Source organism: Mucor mucedo (genome assembly GCF_025094135.1).
Source record: "Mucor mucedo strain NRRL 3635 chromosome Unknown EV154scaffold_106, whole genome shotgun sequence".
NCBI lineage: Eukaryota > Fungi > Mucoromycota > Mucoromycetes > Mucorales > Mucoraceae > Mucor > Mucor mucedo.
This window is the reverse complement of record NW_026252390.1, coordinates 117,845-140,731: the sequence shown is the minus strand read 5'-3', so window position 1 is coordinate 140,731 and position 22,887 is coordinate 117,845. Positions and strand designations below refer to the sequence as shown.

Below are 22,887 nucleotides of genomic sequence, written 5' to 3'. Positions count from 1 at the left end.
AAGCAACACCTCTTATCAATTTAGAAGTAGCCTGTCAACACCGACGAATATTTTCACGAAAAAGTTTATCAGTGACGGCTCTCTGTCTTGACAATGCGTAAATCAGTGACAGGTTAATGATGAAGGCAATGATAAGAGGATAAATAAGCCTTTGTTGGGTATGTACAATCATTAAGTTTTGGCTGTATTCTCCCTTTTCGTGAACATACTTTGTCTCGATAGTTGAATCCATTATGTTTATGTAGCCAGACTCGTGTAAATGCTTTATATTACCTTGCCTTACAGAAGAAAGGTTTTAAACAAGCCCAGACTCTATAACTTCTTTTTAATAATGCACAGTAACACATGCTGTCAATTTACACGAACAGAGTGCATTTAGTAGAAGATGTTCCCATGACTTTGTTCTTTCAAATTGCTATTTCTGTATGTACATCTTTTTGCTTAAAATAAAAATATAGTCAAGATAGGGGGTACATTGAATCACATGGTACTAATCAAACGACATAACGAAACCTTATTTACGAAAACAGCATCTAAAATAGACATATCTTTTAATAGATGGTGAAAAATATTTTTAGTAATCTAGACCGATAAGATATTCTGTCTGTCCCCCGTTGTTACATTCACCATAACGTTAACTTTATTAATTCCCTTTAACTTTACAAGTTATGTATGTATCATAAAGTATGGTTATTAAACATTAAAGACCGATTCTTCAATGACGGTATAAGCAGTATCGGTCTAAAACATGATTAGACCAATAAAACATGTCACGGTGAATGTTAATAGTACTCTTGATAGAAGGAGCTCGCTCGTGATTGTTATTTTTGTTCTGTTTACAGTTTAAGCTGAAATCGGTCAAGGTGAAGCATATTATGTCCATTAATACACGAAACGAAGCTGCTGAATTAAGCCTTGTCTTATTTGTCCAAAGTTTGACAACTAGATCCTCCTTCTTTACTTTAAGAACATGGCCCATAAAATCCTTCGCCCTGATGAAGAAGTCAAAAGATATCAGGCGATCTTGATCCTTAGCTTATAATCCTCATATGCTTCTTCGTGCTGGTGAGTTTTTTCTCGAATAAAGAACTACATTGATACATCGCAGTAGTTTCTGATAATGTGTTCATTATACTGCTGGATTTTCGGTTTATTGGGAGATGTTAAATAAGCAGTTGGATGGTACAGGGTAAGCTTTTTTTTTTTTTTTAATATTTTCCAACGTAATTCTTTTTTTTTGAAGCAGCAGCAGCAGCTCATCGTAGACCGTGGCCATCATCTCGTATAAAAGGTTCCGATGACCACGTAATTCCTAAGAAGTAGAAACACAAGCTGACTTTACCTCCACAAGATTCCACTTTCCAGGTTTTGAAAAGCTGACCTAAGTAAGTAATAAGGTCTGTTTAATAACTTGGATTCCAAAGGTACATTTTCTTGTTACGGTTTGGACGCTTGCTTGAACCCCTTGCTAGATAATATGAAGCAGTGCATCGTACTTACATTCTGCCAGTAGCTTCAATGTATCGTTCAAGGAATGATTGATGTTTTCTCTATCGAAACCACTACTGGACTCAATAAAAAACTCTTCGTTATCAGTAATTGCGCTGTTACTAGGGCATCAGCCAATTTAATTTCTTTATTATCAGATACAAAGTTGTTTTTCTCAAGAGCTGCCCGCCTGTCGGTCTCTATGCACTTCCCATCACAAGAACCCCCCCAAAAAAAAGCCTAATTCTTAGATTTCGGGTAAGTGTCAGACAAAAAAAAAAACGTTGTTTCATTTTTTTTTCTTTTAAATCACGGCAGGAGATGGCTCTGATATCAAGGTAAAGCGAACGACGAGGGGACTTGAGGACGAAATGTCATTAACCTATCCTCAAACTTTAAATTGGTAAGCCAGCTTACTTGCACCATGGGTAGCCTCTCTTTCAAAACCATCAAGCCCTAGATTTGTTAAGGTAGTACCGAGTATCCATGCTTTTGCGTACGTAGAGCGACGTGCCTGTGCGACCTTACTTTGAATTTTTGGCTGGGCGATTTTAGCTTCCTTGTAGTACAACTTAATATGATTTCTTGCTGGCAAAATATCCATAAACTGACCTGAGGTATTCCTTGATCATGGCTGGTAGTATGACAGGATTCCCAGTACTTGCTAATCGGTAAAAGGTAGACTTGATATGGTCGTAAATATTGTCGGCATCCTCTTCTAGCAATACATCCTCCGGAGGATTACCAATAGGAGGGCTTAAATCGCCAAAAGTGTTGACCGGTGTTATCAAGAGGAAACTATGATTTAACACCTTTCCTCAAATTCACACATACAGATATATCTTTCTTTTTTTTTTTTTAAAAAAAAAAAAGGCTAACACCTTTGTCACATGAATTCTCAAGTGTGTCCCTTTTTTACATGTGTAATTGTGATTTCGACCTCTGAAGAAACGACGACTGTTGGCTTCACTTAATTTTTTCCGCAGGAATAAGGAAATAAACTGAGAAAAAAAGACAGACACCAAACGGTGATAAAGAAAGGCTGCGGTTTTTTTTGTTAATATCTGTGATTAAGATCATAATAGAGAAATAATGTGACCCTTTCGAAAATTCCCAGCCTAAAGTTGAAAACCCAACTTGGGAGCAAAAAGACTAGCCGCAGTCGTAGTAAATCACGGATATCTTGTGAAAAGTGACACACACCTTTTTTTTCAATTGTGAGAAAAGCAGGTCATACAGTGCGTCCACTCTCAATTTGCCGAATGTTTGAAAAGACCGCCCACTATTTTGAAAAAATTTGCGCACCTATGCGAGGCTAAATTGCCCATACAAAGGAGACTAGTTTGGTCGGATGTTTGAAGCTAATTTAACCAGTTTTGGGAAATAAACTGACCATATTTTACAAATAGTTTGACCAATTTCTGTTCAAATAAATTACAAAGATTCTTTATTTAAGCATTCAGAGAAACAATTTATGGAATGCTGAATGAAATTCTGCAAATGTTCAACCGGAATATCTTCGCTTCCTTCGATAATTCGTGAGGTGAGATCTTCTACATCATTCGACTTGTTTCTTCTGACTCTATCCTTCAACACTTTCCAAAACTACTCTATGGGATTAAGCTCTGGAGAATAGGGAGGAAGATACACGGGTATATAACCCCTCTTGATGATTATAGGATCGACAACAGCTTTACCATGGATAGGAGCGTTATCCATTACAAGATGAAATCCCTTCATGTAGTAATACTCATCCATAATATCCATTGTGTCACTAATAAACTGAAAATAATATCTAGTTGTAGTTCCCTTAGGAATTGCTTTAACTGCCGCATCAGTCGCTTTGCGCTTCTTGGCACCGTCGACCTTTCTCTTCTTCGCATTTCCTATATCTCTTAAAATTATTCTCAAAAAAGTGGGCGGAGTTTTCAAACATTCGGTAAAATGAGAGTGGAAGCACTGTATGTTAATATTGTCTTGAAGAAATAGAGTCATTATAAACTAGCCTTATTTTATGATTATTTTCCTTCATAAAGATAGCATTATACATGAAAAAGGGGAGGTAAATAGTATGTGAACGAGTTTTATTTAAATAATGATAAACAAGGGCTGGTTTGGTTCATGTCAGGATGAGATAATTGAATTATTTAAGCATGCATAATGTTTGAGCCTTTACTTATCCCCCTTCCAGCATTTCGTTTATGCCATAGTGATTATTTCACATGTACAACCCTTCCATAGCATAATGACAAAACGAGTATTGCTTTTAAGGGCAATATTAAACGCAATTATTTTATTTTTAATCGGGTGCTATTAATTGATATTTATACGATGAAGGTTTTATTCCTCAGTCAGTATGAAGTAAGGTTTAGAGAGAGAGAGAGAAAATAAAATAATTTATTGACGAGCTTCAAGCTTTTCGACCTTCTTGTTGGCACGACGCTCACGGACGGCCTTGTTCTTGGCACGGAGAACATCAGCTTGTTCAGCAAGAGTCTTAGCACGGACCTTTTCGGCCTTGGCCTTGTGGATGTGTTCCATGAGGACACGCTTGTTCTTGAAACCGTTACCCTTGGACTTGAGGTAAAGATGATGGTAAAGATGCTTATCGATCTTACCGGCTTCTCTGTACTTGGCCAAAAGACGACGGAGGACACGCATACGTCTCATCCAGATGACTTGGCTGGACATACGAGCATCGGCAGTACCCTTTCTCTTACCGTGACCCATATGACGACCGTTACGCTTGGCAGCAGCACGGACGAGAACACGGAAACGAGATTGAGAGACCTCAGGCTTACGGATAATCAAACCATCCTTAACGAGCTTACGAATGTTGGCACGAGAGTTGGCGTTGGCAATTTCATTGACCTCATTGGGATCCAACCAGATTTTACGCTCACCACACTTGAGAACGGAAGCAGCTAAACGCTTTTGAACAAGAAGACTAACCCTGTATTCATCTTTGTTAGTTTATATGTAATCAAAAAGGGGGATTTTGAAGAGAAAAAAAATTTTTTTTTTCTTCCTTCTGGTCCGGTCATTGTCCGGTACTTACATTTTGATTTAAAAGTAAAGATTTAAAAGAGGAGGAGCTCAGGCTCAGGCTTTTCAAGCTCCTAATACGTTTGAAAATCGAATTTATCGCATTTTCATTGGCTAATCAGGTTCATCTTCAGTCGAGCCTTACACAAAATGCATCCGTCTAATTCATTGGATGGATTTGCATCCACTTTTTTTGCATCCGTTTTGTGATTGGATCACCCGTTTATTCATTACTTTCATCCCGACAGGAAACTGCTGTGCACGAGTTATATCTAATTTTGTCATGCTAATGGGCATATGGGGATATGAGTAGACTTGATATATAAGATAGACTGATTTAGAGTAGTAATGTTTAGTGGTGTAATAGCATAGTTTGCACATTGAAAAACAAGGATTCTCTATCACCTTACAAATCATATTTGCCTATTCAACATGCCTGTCTATTTAACTTTCTACATGTGTTGAGCTTGTAAGGCAAAAGTACAGCAAACAAGCCAACTGAAAAATAAAAGCACACTATTAAATTATAGCAGTAAAATTTAATATAGCCAATGCATCAATGAGGAGACCTATGATGATGGGAGATGCAGACAGTTAAAGTCCAGTTTGTGGATATTATTATTCACGTCACACCTGGGTTAATTTGCGATTGTCCCTGTATATGAATTTATTTACAGCTTTGTTTTTTTCCTTTTCGTGATGCCTAGATTAGTACCTTTGTTAAGTGGATTAGCTTTAGCTACTGCCATTACCTATAAGGTTGGAAACGATCTTCAAAAGGACCAGAGCGAGATTAAGAACCGTTTAAACTCTGCAAAGAACACACTCGAGAGAGCAGTGGCTGAAGAGCAATACAGCCGAGGACCTTCTTATTTGACCGACTCACAGAAATATGTGTCTGATAGACTTGTCCCTTCAGGTACGTTATGGGTTATAAAAAATCGATGATTAAGAAAAAAAAAGTTAATATGATAATGTAGTCAAGGATTCTTGGAACAGCCAAATCATGAATGCATCTCAATCCTTAGTCAAGGTGGACATTGGATCCAAGGTGAAGCAACTTTGGGACACTTATACCAAATAAAAATTAAATAGACTGCTGACCTTTCATCATGTGATCGCAATCGTATTATATTTATTTTTAATTTTTACATTATTTTCCCTCCCTTTTTTTTTCCTTATTTTAAACCAAAAATGAATGAAAAGAAACAAGATATTGACAGTGATTATGGAATTCTAAGTATGGATGAGGGCAGTAAGCTATTTAATAGTGCTACGACGGTAAACAAGCAATGTGACAATTGGGTAGCACCAAAGCTCAAGTCACTACCGATAACACAGCAAAGCTCCAGTCACTTTAAGATCATGGTGTGTGGTGATTCAGGTAAGATTAATAAAGCCTGGATTTCAATAGGGACTAAAGATGATGATGATGGTGATGGTGATAGGCATTGGCAAATCAGCTCTTGTACAGGCCTTAACAACAGTAGTAGAAGAAAGGAGCAACGTAAAGAATAGTTATTCTCCCATTGAAGTATATATACCAGAGACAGATACTTGTATAGTAGATACCTGTGGTTATGGTGCCTCAATAAGAGTAAATATCATCCTTATTATTTTTAAATCTATTTTTTGTTTTTCAAACAAACAAAAAAAAAAACCCCCCAAATGTATTTTAGGCAGAAGTGATCTTTTCTCATGTAAAGAGCTATATTGAACAACAATTCGAAAAGACCAATAGTATCTTTAGTTCAAACTACGGGAATGATGACAACTTGACATATATGACTTTTCAAGCCAGTGATATTCTAACGCATGTGGATGTGTGTCTCTATCTGATCATGGGTAGACTCAAGCAAGTGGACATTGAATACATGCGATCAATACATCACTTGGTTAATATTATACCCGTGATTATCCAACCTGATTTATCATTAAGACCTGAATGGAGAATAGAGCAGAAACTAGCCATACTACAAACATTGAGTGATCACCATGTTAAAATCGCCTTACTTGGATATGAAGATTACGAACATTTAATAGATTCATGTAAGCAACCATCTAAACACCCACATTGCCCGCCATTCATGTTAGATTGGTCCACAACCAAACATAAACGGACATTTCATGGATTATTACCATTAAAGCAGAGTTTATTTCAGTATCAAAACCGACCATTAAAATATATCACCACACAAAAATTCATTCATTGGAGAAGCACTAGAAATATATCAGCATCAGCATCATCATCATTGTCACTCGTGTCTCCAAATTCATCACAGGAACATTTGAAAAATATTCGAATTTCTCAATATGTTACGGAAAGACGTCATAGCTTAAAGACGGAAATGTTGAATCAAGAACAAAAACTGATACAAGAGTTTGAGATATCAAGCAAGCAGAGAAGAACTGCCTTGATTCTAAAAGAATTGCATTTGCTTGTGAATCAAGAACTTGTGCATCCACCCATGACTCATTCCCCGTATTGGATTTTTCTATCTATTTTATTATCAATATTTATTTGCTATCAAAATAGGAATTTGATAATCCATGTGTTTCTGTCCAATGATATCCTAATAAAATGGCGATAAAGAACTAAAAGCAGTCGTCTTTTAATTACTGCATAAAAACCTTAGTCTTCTCTCTTTCCTTTTTTTTTCTCTTCTTTTTTTTTTTTTCTAAATGAAATGCCATTGATACAAGAACAACTTGAAAATTATTATGATTCACTTTATCATCTAGCTCAATTATCCGTCTATAAATTAAATAATCCCACAGAAAAAGACCCTACTCTCAGACGTCAATTATTCGTACGCAACTTGTTCATATTATCATCTAACCTCATCACAACTACACAAGAAGATGTCTGGCTGGATGCTTGCTTTGATGAATTAGATAGAGATGAAGACTCTGTCATGGAAGAAAAGGAGAACCTTGTCGTCGTAGCTATCCCAATTAATCAGCCTATTAGAAAGTCCCTTTTTCTACTGTAATATACCAATCTCTTTCTTTTCTTTTTACATATACACATATATACACAACAACAACAACTTAATAAAAAAAAAAAAGGATAATTATAAAATCGTTTATTTGTTTTCATTTTTTTTTTTTTTTTTTTTTTTAGTTTTCATGTTGCTCCTAATGATAATAATAATAATAATAATAATAATAATAAATGTGAGAATATAATTCTAAATTAAATCTTATTTGTTGCTTACCATTTCAACAAATCCGAGTGCATTCTCCTTGGTAGTTGCATGAATACGAGACACCTTGCCTTGGAAAGTAACACCATAAAACTTGTTTGCATTTGTCAAGAGCTCAGAACGGAAAGTGGTTGTAATAAACTGAGCATTTTCTGACATTTTATGAATCATATCTAAGACAGGATATATTTAGTCTCATTAATTTTTTTTTTTTTTTTTTTTTTTTTTTGGTTCCTCTTACCCGCAACAGCTGTTCTATATTGTGCATCCAAATTTGCATCAATCTCATCAAAAAGATAAAAGGGTGCAGGATCGCATCGTTGAATAGCAAAAATTAATGCCAAAGCAACGAGTGATTTTTGACCACCCGATAATTGTTGCATGATCATGCCTTCATCCGATTTGCTGTTGAATGACACCTATCACGTTTTGTTACTGATTAGTGAAATAATAAAAAATAATTAGAAATTTATGTTTTTCTGGTACCTGAATTGATATGCCGCTATAACGATCAATTGATACTCCGTCTACCTCCATATCTTCAACCTAAACACATTTGTTCAGTACGTAGAATTTGATCTTTTATTACAATACTTACATCCGATGACTTCATGATAAGCGCACCCTTACCAACAGGCACAAGCAACTCAAATACTCTGGCAAAATGGTTCGCAACATCATGGAAAGTACGTTCAATTGCCTCATTCTTACGACGATCCAAGGAGTCAATCAACTCACTAATAGACTAAAAAAGAAAAAAGAGGGAGGGCATCAGTTGATTAATTGATATAAATATTTGTTGTTTGTTTTAATTACCTCGCCTGATTTGTCCAATTCAGCTTTACGTGTTGTTAGTTGTTCGCGTTGTTTAGTAAATCGACCGTATTGCTCATAGGCCTTTTTATTGACATGATTGTATTTCTTCAACTTTTCATTGGCACGATGTAATCTTCTTAACAGTTTCTCAATACGTTGGTTGTTGTATTTCTCAAACGCTTCATCAGGTAACACACCAAGATCACGAATATTGGCGTTACATTCTTCCTTCTTTTGTGAAAGTAATGATCTCTTTAACAAATTCTCCTCCAACTTCTTTTCTTCACGACTAATACCTTGTGTAATTCTCATTTGAACCTCCTAAAAAAAAACACAACTGGATTAGAATTCAAAATGATTAATACTTTTTTTTTTTTGCAGAATTTACAATAGCCTCTTCTAATACGGAACTAATCTTAATATCTTCCTCTTGTAATTTGTCAACTTGGCTATCCAAATCTAGTTATATTGAATTATTAGTCCATCCTCTAAGCAACATCATTATTTATGTGTACATACCCCCAATTGTCTTGTTTACTTTCACGAGTTTCTTTAACGCAATCTTTAACTCATGCTTTCTTCTCATCAGTTCATCAACACTACCATGTGTCATCACTCGTTCTTTTTTGCTTTGTAATTCCTCCTTTTTACGCAAAAGTTCGTTATCTAGACTATCACGCAAGGAATTGATACGATCTTCGACCTATTAAAAATAACATTAATCCCATGACCACCCTTAAATGTTCGCTTCTAGACTTTAATACCTCTCTTCTCTTTTTAGCTGTTTCTACAAGTTGCTGGCTGATTTGCTCGATAGCAGTACTGTTTCTCTTTAAAATTTCGTCTTCTTGACTTTTAATTAATTCGGTCGGTTCGGAAGCAAGTTCGTTTTGATACGCCATTAATTGTTTTTCGAGCAATTGTCCATGAACACGAATATTATCAATAGCTCTAGTCTAAAAAAAAAAAAAGAGAGAAACAGGTTAAGCCTATTTGAATCATACATTTGCTATTTCAATGGTATTACTTTGGATGCGATGGCGCTCTTGAGAATATCCTCTTCTTTTCTCAATTTGATCTCGAGGTTTTGAGAGTCGTCATTGAATGCAATCTTTTTCTTTTGATGTTCCAAAGTCTGCAAGTTACTAACAATACTTGTGACCTTTTGATCCAATTGCGTAATTTCTTGCTTGATTTTTTGCCCACGGAGTTGCTCCTGTTCGAGCTTCTTTTGCCACGTACGAAGACTCTTAGCAGCACTCAGACGAGAACGCTTGGTGTCAATGTAACCACCAGACATGGCACCACGGCCATCTACACGGTTACCTTCAGCTGTGACTACTGTAAGGCGATAAGACTTTGCATAGCTTGCTGCAACTTCCAGAGTACGACAGAGAACAACACCACCAAACACTTGTTCCATTGCAGTTTGATATTTGGAATCAAATTGAAGCTGACCAATCAATGGAACTGCATCGTCCTTTTGGGGATACTCGACATGTCTAGGCTTAACACGGTTTAAAGGGATAAATGTGACTCTGCCAGCACGCTCCTTGCTCATGATTTCCAAGAGGCGGGAAGCAGTTTCATCCGTATCAACGACGACATGGAATAAACTAGCTCCTACAGCAACCTCAACAGCTGTTTCAAGTTCTTGCATGACCTGGAACAGTTCAAAAACAGGGCCGTGAACACCTTCAATACCATGCTCTCTCACAATACGGTTGATCGAAGCCAATCCAATACTTGTATTTTTATCCATCGAATTAGCTAACGTTCTTTCAGACTTGCGAATTTCATCAGTACAGTTACGAAGTACAGATTCCATTCTGGCTTCTTCACGCCAGAGGGCCTTTCTAGCTTCTGTAGCCTCGTCACGATCAATCTTTAATTGAATCCCTTGACTAGCTAACTTCTCGCGTTGCTCATATCGAGCCACGTTTTTTAACTTGAGCTCTTGCACAGTCTTGGCCTTAAAAACGATGTTGGCTTCAGCTGCTTTCTTTTCCTCTTCCAGCGTAATGAGCTGTTGTTGACGTACAGTCAAGTTGTTGGTGATGTCTTGGATTTGAGATGTTAACCATGTATCACGGTCTTGTTTCGTAGTAAATTTAGAAGATCTGGCCTGTTTAGCATAGATATGCTGTTGCTCGGCTTGAAGTGTTCTCATTTCTGTTCTCATTCTTTGACCAGCTTCAGTAAGTTGAGAATACTGAGGAGTGATTTCATCCACTTCGGCTTGCTTAGCAGCAATTTCGTTATCCAATTGTTGTAATTGAGTGTTGACAGTAGCCTACGACATGTGAGTGAAAAATTATTCAGATGCGTTTTGCAATATCAATTTCCCATTTTTACCTTGTATTCCTCTTCAGACATTTGAGAATCTTCAAGGTCCTTGACCAAAAGTTCAAGTTTAGCTCTTATCTTCATCAAATGTTCACGTTCGTCTTGCAGATCCTTCTTTTCGGCTTCAAAAAGTTGAACGTTTTGTTGAATATCACGCAATCTAGTATTGTGTTGCTACAGAAGGAGTCATTTAGCATATATAGCGCGCCAACGCCCCCTTCTTCTTTATTACCTGAACGGTGTCGTCATTCTTGATATAACTTTCACGAAGACTGTTACTATTGCTGATATATCTTCTTCTATCCTCTTCAAGATCTTCCAACTTTCGATTAGCACTGGATTGTTCACGAGCATAAATCGTGTACTCGATGGATCTACGATCTTTATCCAATTCGTTGTATTCAGAAAGCTCGGTTTTTTCACCGTCAAGTTCGAGTAATCTATCTTGGATGTAAGTTAAAACTTCCTCAATCTTGGCACGCTTGGTTTCTGTAAAAATAAAAATATAAATCAGTAAATCTGTTTTTTTAAAAGTATGAGGTGGATATTTGTAATTACGTGTTTCCTGCATAAGCTTGTTACTCTCAGCTCTCTTTTGTTCATACACACGAGTACCGGCAATTTCCTTGAGGAGCTTTAATCTGTCCTCGTCTTTTGCCATGGTCAATGAGTTAATCTAGAATAGGATTTTTTGTTTTAGAAATTAAGTCTACAGAAAACAATGACATCACTTACTCTTCCTTGAGGAACAATGTAATAAGGATTGGCACGAGAAAAGCCGGCACTTTCCAATAAACTCATGACATCAGTCTTACTACGTAAAAGAGAAAGATCAGTTCCTGACTGTTTGTTTTCAAAATCCCCATGCTCCCAACATACGTAATAGTTTTTCTATCGAGAGAGTATTCATCAAGGGTTAAACCGATACTTCTACGCAAAATAACTTCGCTTTTTCCAGTCTGTAAAGTATTGTTAGCAAAGGGATCGTTTTACTGGAAGGCTGTTTCGCGTTTTTTTCTTTTTTTTTTCTTACAGGAAATCGGTTATCGGCATTATCGAAAATAATCTCTACAAAAGCAGAAATGGTAGCTGCACCGACACCTTCCTATATACATTTGAATGAGTATAATGGTATTGTGCGTTATGAATATAACGTACATGGAGTAAAGCTTGTCTTTCTTCTTTACTCAAACTTTGGTAGGCGTCACCCAATACAAAACGAATGGCTAATGAACGTTAGTAATCGTACCTTTTTTAATATATCATTTATTTTGTTTAATTACCAGCAAAGAAATTACTCTTTCCCGAACCATTTCTACCGACTATGAAAAAAAAAAAGAGTATTAATAAACGATAACCCAAGCTTTCTGGTTTAGCGTCTTTTTTTTTTTACCAACAACGTTATGCTGAGGACTAAAAGGGTCAATTGTTGTTTGGTCCTTGTAGGACTTAAAACCTTGAATAATGATCTACGTCTCTATTAATACAAAGTTGAAGCGTTGTAGTTTTCATTGTTGTTTACCTGTTTAATATGCATTAAAAGCGATCTAAAAGGTAAATGAGGAGGAGAAAAGAAAAAATATCGAGTGGAAATAAAAAAATATATATATCCAGATACAACGCGACGGTCCCGCTGGAGACGCGATGGGCGCGAAAAGGTCACAATGTCGGGGCACATAAACATTGGATTGCCGCCTTCGTCTTCTGTCCCTGAATTAACATCATTTGCAAATGTTAATAGAGAATTGAATATACCTTTCGGACAGCAGTAAAAACACACAGATATAAATTTAAAAAATATTTTCATTTGAAGGCTTGAAAAGCATTTATCCAATACGTTTTACAGTGTCTGCAATCCACATTAACAGTTTCTCAAGCTATATTCTGGGTCTTGTTGTGACAGGATTCTTTGTTTTCATAGTTAATCTCTCAAAAAATTTGGGCGTAGTACCAACACACATCTATCAAATATTGGTTTTTAGACGAAGCAGTATTTTTTTGGAATCGTTATGTTATGGCTGTAAGTAATGATTACGCCTGTTATTGCTCGATCCACCTGGGATGGCTAAGGCAGTGATCATCTGTCTTTAAGACAAAGCACCACCTCCAATGTGGTTTGTCTCTGCTCACCCCGGCATATTAAAAGATCGTCGTTATAGTTAGACTAAAAACATCTTTTCATCCACTAGACTAGGTTATTAAGAACTGGATTTCTGTTGAAATATTGGAAACATTACTAGACTTCGAACTGTGCTATTATTCGTAGAATATGTGGCATTCATTTATCAACAGCATAAAGTTTGGCTAAAAGTATTAAATAGCTGACAGAAAGTTAGACAACAAGGGCAGATTTTGCATAAGAGCAGTAGTGTAAATCACAAGCGCGGCTTTTTATCCTGTAATTAACATCAAGATTTATTTGCAATATTCTGTTTGCGTTGTCTGATTGAACTTCTATTAATATCATGAATTTAAATATTGTGGCGGATATCAGTAACAAAAGACATTGGATTCGGATAATGCAAATCTGTTCATATCAGGCCTCTGTGTATGTTTTTTACACACTTGCAAAAAAAAAAGAGATAAGAAGGGAGATCTTGAAACATCTAGAAACTTAGTGTCACCTGGCGCTACCAAATTACTGCGGTTAAGAACCGGTGACATGGCACGTCTTGATACAGGTTCTTATCTACATTTTGAGTCTGCTGTTTATGTCGATATAAACAAATTTATTAAAAGAGCCCAAACTGAAATAGTTTTAGTGATAAAATATGTTTTAGATCTATTGTGACATCAAATACAATCTCAAATGTCACCGCCGCTCATTTTAGGCGGTAAAACAATTTCTGCAACCACCATCCTAACATTATGTTATTCTTTTTAAAACACTACAGTATCTTAATTGAAACAACCAGAAACAGTGCAAGTTAGAAAACATATTCATATTAACTTATGAGATAGCCGAGTCCCTAACTTACTGTCATTCCATTGACAACTTCTGAGTTCCAAACGATGCCGTTCGTGGGTAATAAAAAGTGACTTCCAATTGTTATTTTTCTTTTGCCCTGGGAAAATTACTAAAAGTGTAACAATAACAAAAGAAAAAAGAGACGTTTTCTTTTACTATAAATAACACTATGCTTGTTTCTACCTTTTCTAAAAATCTGTTCAAATCATTCCGATTAACTACCCCATATCGATCATTTAAGACAATGCCTCACCAACAACAACATATGTACGATCTGCAAAGTGATACGTCTACGGCGCCTACGGACGAAATGTTTGACATTATGAAGTTAGCAAGTCGTGGGGATGATGTATTTTCTGTAAGAGATATTACCACGTTTATTTTTATGAAACTAATTCCAAATATCAGGAAGATACAAGTGTCAATAATCTGGAGTCATACGTTGCAAATCTTTTAGGCCAAGAAGCTGCATTATTTTGTGTCAGTGGGTGCATGACAAATCAACTTGGTCTTCGCTTGTTACTGACACAACCACCCCATTCTGTCTTATGTGATGCAAGAGCTCATGTATATAACTATGAATGTGGTGGTATTGCCTATCATTCACAAGCAAGTGTCTCACCCGTCATGCCAAAAAACGGTCATCATTTAACAGTTGAAGATATTGCCTCTAATTTAATCACCGATACGCTTTGCTCACCTGTCACCAAGGTAGTTTCCTTGGAAAATACATTAAATGGCACCATTATGCCATTAGCCGAAATTAAACGCATTCGGGAATTCACAAGTAATAACGGATTAAAATTACATTTGGACGGAGCTCGTTTATGGAATGCTAGTCAAGCGACAGGAATTCCTTTGCATGAATACGGTCAACACTTTGATACGATTTCTGTTTGTTTATCAAAGGGCGTGGGAGCCCCCATCGGTTCTATTTTGGCTGGATCAAGGGAAAATATTCAGCGTGCTCGTCACCTTAGAAAGTTAATGGGCGGCGGTTGGAGACAAGCAGGACTCTTGGCTGCTGCTGCTAAATATTGTATAGAAACTGTTGTACCTACCATGCCTGAAACACATCGTCTCGCAAAAGAACTCGCTTCTTCGTTTGAGAAGTTAGGCATGACTTTGAGTATGCCTTGTGAGACCAACATGGTTTTTATTGACACTGCTAATGTTCGTTTGACAGTTGATGATTTGCATCATGCCTTGAAGGCAAAGAACATTATCATCAGTAGCGGATCAGGTACTCAAGCAAGAATAGTATTACACTATCAAATCACCCAGCATGTTATCGATACAGTAATTCAAATTACTACTGATTTGGTTGAGCAAAGAAGATTAGATCCTACACCCACTCGCACTGTACAAAATAATACACAAAATAACTCGGTCTATCCTACCAAATAAAACATATATATTGATATGAAATGCAAATGAATTTATTACTGGATTGTTTTAAAATGGAATAATAATGAGTATGGGGTATTCGTATTTAATATGACGAGTTTTATGATAGTGGACAATGGCTTTCATGAGAGAAAATAGAGACATCAACTCCACAAGATGGGCAAAATGTGGTTTGGCAAATAAAATTTAGAGTTTGAGAGCATTTGGCATGTTTTACTTGGCATTGGTATAGCTTATTTTGTGTAGTACTTGGGGACTGTTGTGTATGCTTGGCTTGTAAAGTGTTTGTTAAAGGGTAATCGATCATTGAAATGTTTATTTAATTGTCCCAAACAAAAAAAAACAAAAAAAAAAAATGGCTAAAACCTCATGCCCTTTTATATAAAATGTTTGTTAATTAGAACGCGTTGAATGGTTAGTTGTAATGCACCAATCAAGCAATAAATTTTGAAACCAACGAGAATAAAAGAAAAAAAAAAACCTATTTTTTTCTTTGTGTGACGCATGAGATTGAAAATATCACACCTGTCCAAAAGGAATGTTTTTTTGTCGATTTTTCTTTTTCGGTTGATTTTATGGGATAATTTCTACCCATCTGACTATAGAACAATTTTAGTCTTATATTAGAACTTTAAAAGAAGCTACGAATGATTGAATTAACCCGTGAAATTCAGGTACCATTTATAATATTAATGGGATCATTAAATAGTGCATATTTGGAAACCTTAAATCTAAGCATTACTAGCTTAATTTTACACCTTTTGCCAAAATGATGTCGCACGAAAAAAAATTAAAGTGTCGCGCTTTTAAATAAAACAGTGTATAATTCATAAAATACACATCACCTAACAAGCACATAATGTACTCATAAATCATAATTACTAATTCAACAGTAACATTTAAATGTCAAATATCTGATCCATGATTCCTTTATCAATTACTAGCACATTGGCCCTAAGATCTGTATTCAACAGGGTTTCAAAAAATACGGAAATGAACAGAAAGATAATTTGATAAAAATAGGTGTTCAATATTAAAGTTGTTTATTTAATTTGAATTATCAGAATTTGTTTGCTTTGACTTTCTTTTGGTATACTTGATGAATTGTTGGCGTAATGATTCAGAATTTTTATAATTTAATATATTCAAGCCCTTTCCTTCTTTCAAACAAGCGACCCAATCCATTGTTTTCTCTTTCTCCTCTTTCTTTTGTTTAAATTCAGCGACAAATTTCATGGCTTTTTCAAACTTGCTATCGTTCCTGTCAGCTGCAATGATGGGTGTGGATGTTGTTGGTGGTGGGCCACTCGTTTTTTTTTTATTTAATGAAGATTCAGTAATAAATAGTTCTTCATATCCCCTTTTCATCGTCAGAGTTCTTGTCTTTGCATCGTTTACGGCTTCTCCCAACTGTGGTTGACCAAGTGAATGTGCGAGTGTCAATAATTTATCATACTCCATAAGTTGAAAATCCATAAATGAAAGCGGAATATCTTTGTTAATGACGCTAATTTGATGTTGCAATATTGCTGAGGTGTATAAATATTGAACCGTTGGATCATTTTTGAATGGATGATCTGCTAATGAGAGACTACGGTTTGTAAAAAGAGAACCAAGTGCAACTAATGGGTCCAAGGGGTTCGACAGATTATCTTTGGTACTTTCTTTAGAAATAATATAGCAGTGTTCGGCCCATGGTTCTGAAAAGTATGAGAAGACACCTGGGAGCTTGCTTAGTTTCACATGTACATTATCTTGATTAAGCTCCTCTACGCAAATTATCAATATTATAGGATCTTTATGGCATATTGCAAACGCTTGTAAGCAGTAGCTAACAGCTCTTTTCATGAATGCTTTGTTAAATGTATGCTGAATCTCCACGATTAGAGGAGGAAGATCTGAGAGAGCGTTCTTCGGCTCAAGAACCATGTCGGAGCGTGTACCGTCTTTCCTTTCGCAGTTTCCAATGAAATAATCGTCTGTTGTTTTTACCAGGGATTCAGTGATGAGATTTATGACTTTAGGATCTCTTAGGGCTTCTTTGGCCATGCCGAAAACTATGGCAAACTAGATTATTTAGAGGAAGTAAAAGTCGTAACAAGGTTTCCGTAGGTGAACCTGCGGAAGGATCATTAAATAATTTTTAATTTATTCTTCAGAATATCATTATATATTTTACTGTGAACTGTATTATTTCATGACACTTGAGGAATGCTTCTGCTGCACCATAATGGACAGGTCAGTGAAGATGTTACTTTTCTAAAAACATATACGACACTGTTTTATTTAAAAGCGCGACACTTTAATTTTTTTTCCTGTGCGACATCATTTTGGCAATATGGATTAGACACTCAACCTATGAAAAACTTTCTTGTAAAAATAGCCCTATCCAATGAGGCTTTTTTGCTGACTACCATATCAAAAAAAGCTCTTTTTTTTTTTTCAATGTCAGGGTACCTCCACTTGATTGTTGCTCAAAAATCAATTATAGAAAATAACTTTTGGCTTTGAAATATGATCTCTTACTGTATCTATTGTAGAATCGATTGATAGATTGATAGATTGAAATGTTTATCACAGAAATACGTAGCATTGCTGGTTGCATACCATAAGACTATAATAAAATAGGGCAGAAGCGATGCAAAAGGAGGATATATCTTATAGGTGTCATCTCGTTTAATCTCCACTTGTCCTTCCATATGCTACTTGGTCCAATTATAAAATATCTCATATATAAACTAGCAAATAGTCTAATCGAATAAAATATTAATCGATTTATATAAGTCTACTCACAAATAAGATAAAAATTTTTATACACTAGAACATTTCTATGCTATCCGCATTGAAATATAAATACTATGTACGGACGTAGAAAGAACCGGAGAATATTTGCAAGCGTTTGATACACGCCAGTACCTAATACAATGTGAATGCATCCACGAGGATTAACACATTATATAGGTACGAGAATAAATGCTTCCCTACCGCTCCACTAACCAGTGTGAATTGTGTTAAGAACCCCCATCCTCTCCCCGTATTCCTGCCCCAGGCCCCCATAACATTTAAAGCGAAGAGTACAGTGTCAAGGGCCCACTTGAATTCTTGTATAGAATTGCAGCCTTATGACTGCACAGAATATTTTACACAGTAATAACCAGCGCCCTGAGTTTTTTGTACTGAAACCAACTGTGGCCACCAACCCTCTTTTGTATAATTGATATAGCTCCTTCATACATCTTTATCACTGTGAATATTTATCTTGCATTTTTTTTAGATATTACTCGTCTATTTTTTTTATTTATGTTTTTCCAAAATAGGTGTGTTATTCCTAAAAAAAAAAAAAAAAAAAAAAAAAGGCACCCATCTCTTTATTTAATATCATTTAATAATATAGAGTAGCTTAAATTGGAACAAATGCACCATAACCTTTCATTAATTAATTTGTTCCCGTTAACTGGCGGGAAAAAAAAAGAAAGCCGCTCTAAAATTTACGTATTCAGCAATGTTTAAAACATGTGTTGAACAACATCATTTACAGGGTCTTCCCACTGTTTTAGGGAATAGATTAAAATTAAAATTATTCTAAGTTTGGAACTCTATAATTACTATTTTCTGTTCCGATGATCTTACCTAAGCAGCCCATGTTGCCGAGGCGATTAATCTTCGGTTAACGTAAGTTATAAATATCTATTTGCTCTCGTAATTTCTCTTATTGAGGGCTTCTATTATTGACCCAACATCCCGATAGCCCTTCACTCTCTTATTCCGTTTTCCATGTGCAGTATCTTTAACAAACCTACATTTATGGATTTAAGAGAGATATAATTCCTACCGATTATGGTATATTACCTAACAACCATTAGTTGACCATAGCAGCATTGCGGATACAACAATGATATGAAGGGTCTTGCCAGGAGGAGAACACATGCAATAATAAAACAAATCAAATTCGGCTTTACTGCAAACGATAGCCGAGTTTGTTTTTGACATTGCTTTTAGGATCAAAGCATTTACCTGTTCGTCCGCAATAAAAAAAAAAAATTGATGACCGTCGGATGTTTAAGTAATAAGCGCGTCAATTGAAAATATCGATCACACGCGTATAGTTTCAAATGTTTTTTTTCTCAATTCCCCAAATATTACACAAAAAAAAAATGCTTTCTTCAGGAAAACGCAGTATACACTCACTAGACGAAAAACCCTGCAAGATTCAACAGAAGAATGGGGATAACATGAATAGAGCGCTAAAGATGCGTCATATAAGAAATCAACGCTCTTTTGGTAGAAGCTTGAAAGGTACCCCTGACAAACATTCAGCCAGGAAAAGAATGACAAGAATTTTAATGGTCCTTTTTTATATATTAAAAAGTTTCAGGAAAGCTCATTTTACCATTGTTCAAGAGTCCAAACAACATGATTTATCAGTTTATTTTTCCTGACAGAGAGTTCTGTACACCATTCCAGTGCGATTTCTCGCATCGAGCTTACGATGGACACCTTTTAGCTATTGGTGATGAGGAAGGACGATTATCATTGTTACGGACAGACATGGATAACGATGTTCGGAACCAGGAACATCATGTCTCGTTTTATTGTCATAAACAAACGATATCTGATGTCAAATGGAGTGCTGATGATTCCATGTTGTTGACTTCCTCTCATGATCGTGTGATTCGGTTATGGGATTCAGAGACGAGGACCAGCCTAGCCGAATTCTCAGGACATACGGACGTGGTAAAGTCTGTAAACTGGCATCCAACAAACGAACGTAAGGGCTTCTGTTTTTTTTTTTTTTTTTTGGTATAATGATGTTAACTTGCTTTTTGTAGATTTAATCATCACTGGATCAAAAGACGGTTCGTTTAGTATTTGGGATACTCGATATCAACAGAAAAAAACAGAAAATATGGGTAATGACAAAATGCGATATATCAATGGCATAATGTTAACATGTGTGTGTATGTGTTTTTTTTATAGATGATGCTTTAAGTATTCCAGTTTATTCCCCAATCTGCAATGTAGCTGCTGCACATAATGATGTCAAAACTGTAACTAAAACATTAAGCAGATCAGGAGTTAGACCGCTGGTAACATTGAAACATGACTGTGCATTATTATTATTATTTTGTTTGCTAAAAGGTATAAACTATGTGTAGTTCATTCGATCCGTAACTTGCGCCGTGTTTTCAGGCAATGACGAGAATAGAGTTGTTACATCAGGCAGTGTGGATGGTTCGATTAAATTATGGGATGTGAGAGCAGGAAGAACGGCTAAAGCAATAGAATCCACCATATTCGAAAATGAGTCTGGAAAGAGACATGGTATTACAGATATGAAAGTTGACAGATCAGGCACACGACTATTTAGCTCTTGCATGGATAATAGTGTATATATGCACTACTTGTCAGATTTAACAAAACCAGCTAGGAAATTTGTGGACAAGGATTACAAAGTAGGCAGCTTTGATATAAGAATAGCACTATCGCCAAATGACGAATTTTTGTTGTCGGGGTCTCATGACCAAGATCTATTTGTTTGGGATGTTGAGGGGACATCGAACAAGGCCTATCAGTATCAAGGTCATTCAAAGAAGGTGACGGGTGTAACATGGAGTAAACGACATTTAAATCAAGTAAGTCTAAAAGTTGCATATAGTAATATTATTATTATTCAACAATACAATTGATAGTTTGCAAGCTGCTCTGAAGATTTCACTGCAAGGATATGGAACTTGGAAAGATAAATTATTTATTTAATAATCATATACCCCCTTTCTTTAATGCATAATTGTAATGTTTCTTCTTTCTTAAATGCAAAAAGTAACAAACTATTGTAATTTATAAGTGTATGTTATGCAGTTAGGAAGACCTTGCAGGCAAATTAGGATTCACGGCACACCTTTTTTTTTTGTGTAATATACATATAAAAAAAAATTAATCCGTGTTGCACATTATATTATCACATGTAAAAATATCCTTACATCCAAATACGAGTTTTGTATATTTTGAATAACTCTCGAACCAACTCTCTAAAATCAATTCTTTTTTCGGCAATGAAGTAGAATGTCAATTTGCGTCTATCCCTATTGTAAATTATAAAATGGTGTTACAACTATTTATATATTTTGCATGATTAAGTGTTACCATTGAAATTCAGCATCTACAACTTCCATTGGTAATTTTCTGTTTTTGATCTTTTGTAAACATACAGAGAGAGCTCTTTGCTCATCTTGATCTTTCACCAACAACATATTCACTTCCTCATGACTGGCTTGTCTATATATTCTTTTAACGTGCGTCTCAGTTGTCTTTTCATTTTCATCCATCAGTTTACTATGGGGTTGTTTTTGTAATAAAACCACTTGGTCTACCGTAAGAACATCAGTAGCGACTTTACCAAGGTCTTTCCCACGATCGGCTTCAACTATTACCAAATCTCCAATACGTAATCTAATTAACGGATCTGATACATAATAATAATCAGTACGACCAGATTTAAATTCTACCATGAAGAGTGGAATATGAGGTGGTAATCTTAGGAGTAACATTCCTTTTCCTACAGATACACCATCTTGAGAAGGTGTACTCACAGATGTATCCGGAGGAATGATTGGTTGCTGTTGTTGTTGTTTGGCTGTAATTGATGAAGATGCTGATGTTGATGCTGATTTGGTAATAGGGAAATTTTTTAATCGTTCTGTAAATTGATTCGCCATCAAGTATGAACCACTGCGATTTATATAAATAAGGTTACTCCTGCATTAATGCTTTAAATTTATCACAAGACTTTTTTTTTTCCCTTGTGTCACTACTGCTTACTTGTTTCCTTTGGGAATAATATCTGGAAAAGAGAATTCTGGTTGAGACATACGACGCTGTTGTGGATTTTTATCGGGTAAAAACGAGACAAATCCAAGAGATGAACGACGACCGTTATTATTATTCCAATATAAAGACGGATTCATACCGAAGGTTGCATTAGACGATTGTGATCGAGCTCGAAGGTAAGCATCGTCAAAAGAATCTAACTCTTCATCTTCTTCCATAGTCGGTGCTAAAGCGCTTCTCGTATTATAATCATCATAACCGAAGAAGTTGGGTTCTTGTCCCGTTGAAAAAGAAAAACTGCGTTGTGGTTTATAAGTGGGCTCAAGAGATATATTAGGTAACATTGGTACTGATGATATAGAAGTTGGATCATATAATTCTGGTGTTGCTGTCTCCTCATCAAACATAGAAGGCCCTTCCCACTGAATACCACCAAATGAACCCCAAGGTTTATCTGAAGATACTGAACTACGCCTATATTCTTGCGATGCTGGTAGTTGCGGTGGCGAATTATTGTTGTTACCACGGATGGAAAAACTCTCTCGTCGAGATGGACTACCAACTGCTTTCCAATCAGGTTCACCTTCTTCTATATCCTTTGTTATGTCTATAGCCTTTTTTTATGTAGATGGTTTTAATACAAGATGGGTTTTACTGATAATATCTGTACTCACTTCATCTTCATCCTGTTTCCATTGAGTAGACTGTCATATAAACATGTTAATAAATCCATTTTTTAGACACGTACACTATTTAATACCAAAGCCATTTTTTATGTTTATG

The 22,887-nt window shown here is 35.9% G+C and overlaps 8 protein-coding genes across 8 annotated transcripts; 4 read left to right on the top strand and 4 right to left on the bottom strand.

Annotated features, from left to right (window-relative positions):
- Positions 1-3,785: 3,785 nt before the first annotated feature.
- EV154DRAFT_449402 (ribosomal protein L19e-domain-containing protein) lies at positions 3,786-4,570 on the bottom strand. The gene is made up of 2 exons (XM_051597181.1): positions 4,547-4,570; positions 3,786-4,441 (listed from the first exon to the last, which is right to left on the bottom strand). Coding segments are annotated over exons 1-2 (558 nt in total). The 5' UTR covers positions 4,549-4,570; the 3' UTR covers positions 3,786-3,885.
- Positions 4,571-5,232: 662 nt separating this feature from the next.
- On the top strand, positions 5,233-5,481 carry EV154DRAFT_427349 (uncharacterized protein; the record flags this gene model as incomplete). Its single annotated transcript, XM_051596353.1, has 1 exon — positions 5,233-5,481. One exon carries the CDS (start codon positions 5,233-5,235, stop codon positions 5,479-5,481), a length of 249 nt encoding a protein of 82 aa, XP_051453889.1.
- Positions 5,482-6,196: 715 nt separating this feature from the next.
- Positions 6,197-7,168, top strand: EV154DRAFT_521079 (uncharacterized protein). Its single transcript, XM_051602879.1, has one exon. The coding sequence runs from the start codon at positions 6,318-6,320 to the stop codon at positions 7,122-7,124; it is 807 nt and encodes a 268-aa protein (XP_051453888.1). The 5' UTR covers positions 6,197-6,317; the 3' UTR covers positions 7,125-7,168.
- A 485-nt stretch (positions 7,169-7,653) lies between these two features.
- EV154DRAFT_567545 (RecF/RecN/SMC) lies at positions 7,654-12,438 on the bottom strand (the record flags this gene model as incomplete). The annotated part of the gene is made up of 20 exons (XM_051606026.1): positions 7,654-7,671; positions 7,752-7,912; positions 7,981-8,158; positions 8,226-8,285; positions 8,338-8,484; positions 8,556-8,876; positions 8,944-9,014; positions 9,075-9,258; positions 9,320-9,511; positions 9,583-10,848; positions 10,911-11,075; positions 11,134-11,390; positions 11,460-11,577; positions 11,637-11,715; positions 11,781-11,860; positions 11,935-12,006; positions 12,060-12,127; positions 12,185-12,223; positions 12,295-12,370; positions 12,424-12,438. 20 exons carry the CDS (start codon positions 12,436-12,438, stop codon positions 7,654-7,656), a joined length of 3,567 nt encoding a protein of 1,188 aa, XP_051453887.1.
- A 1,316-nt stretch (positions 12,439-13,754) lies between these two features.
- On the top strand, positions 13,755-15,285 carry EV154DRAFT_521073 (pyridoxal phosphate-dependent transferase). The gene is made up of 3 exons (XM_051602878.1): positions 13,755-13,798; positions 13,880-14,227; positions 14,278-15,285. The coding sequence occupies exons 2-3, from the start codon at positions 14,039-14,041 to the stop codon at positions 15,274-15,276; spliced, it is 1,188 nt and encodes a 395-aa protein (XP_051453886.1). The 5' UTR covers positions 13,755-13,798; positions 13,880-14,038; the 3' UTR covers positions 15,277-15,285.
- Positions 15,286-16,020: 735 nt separating this feature from the next.
- EV154DRAFT_521070 (uncharacterized protein) lies at positions 16,021-17,410 on the bottom strand. The gene is made up of 2 exons (XM_051602877.1): positions 16,170-17,410; positions 16,021-16,096 (listed from the first exon to the last, which is right to left on the bottom strand). Exon 1 carries the CDS (start codon positions 17,323-17,325, stop codon positions 16,324-16,326), a length of 1,002 nt encoding a protein of 333 aa, XP_051453885.1. The 5' UTR covers positions 17,326-17,410; the 3' UTR covers positions 16,021-16,096; positions 16,170-16,323.
- A 2,188-nt stretch (positions 17,411-19,598) lies between these two features.
- On the top strand, positions 19,599-21,218 carry EV154DRAFT_16583 (WD40-repeat-containing domain protein). Its single transcript, XM_051594180.1, has 5 exons — positions 19,599-20,044; positions 20,106-20,186; positions 20,254-20,363; positions 20,433-20,909; positions 20,967-21,218. Exons 1-5 carry the CDS (start codon positions 19,690-19,692, stop codon positions 21,018-21,020), a joined length of 1,077 nt encoding a protein of 358 aa, XP_051453884.1. The 5' UTR covers positions 19,599-19,689; the 3' UTR covers positions 21,021-21,218.
- EV154DRAFT_521064 (PSP1 C-terminal conserved region-domain-containing protein) lies at positions 20,994-22,887 on the bottom strand. Its single transcript, XM_051602876.1, has 6 exons — positions 22,865-22,887; positions 22,779-22,808; positions 22,096-22,718; positions 21,421-22,005; positions 21,258-21,359; positions 20,994-21,175 (listed from the first exon to the last, which is right to left on the bottom strand). The coding sequence occupies exons 1-6, from the start codon at positions 22,871-22,873 to the stop codon at positions 21,136-21,138; spliced, it is 1,389 nt and encodes a 462-aa protein (XP_051453883.1). The 5' UTR covers positions 22,874-22,887; the 3' UTR covers positions 20,994-21,135.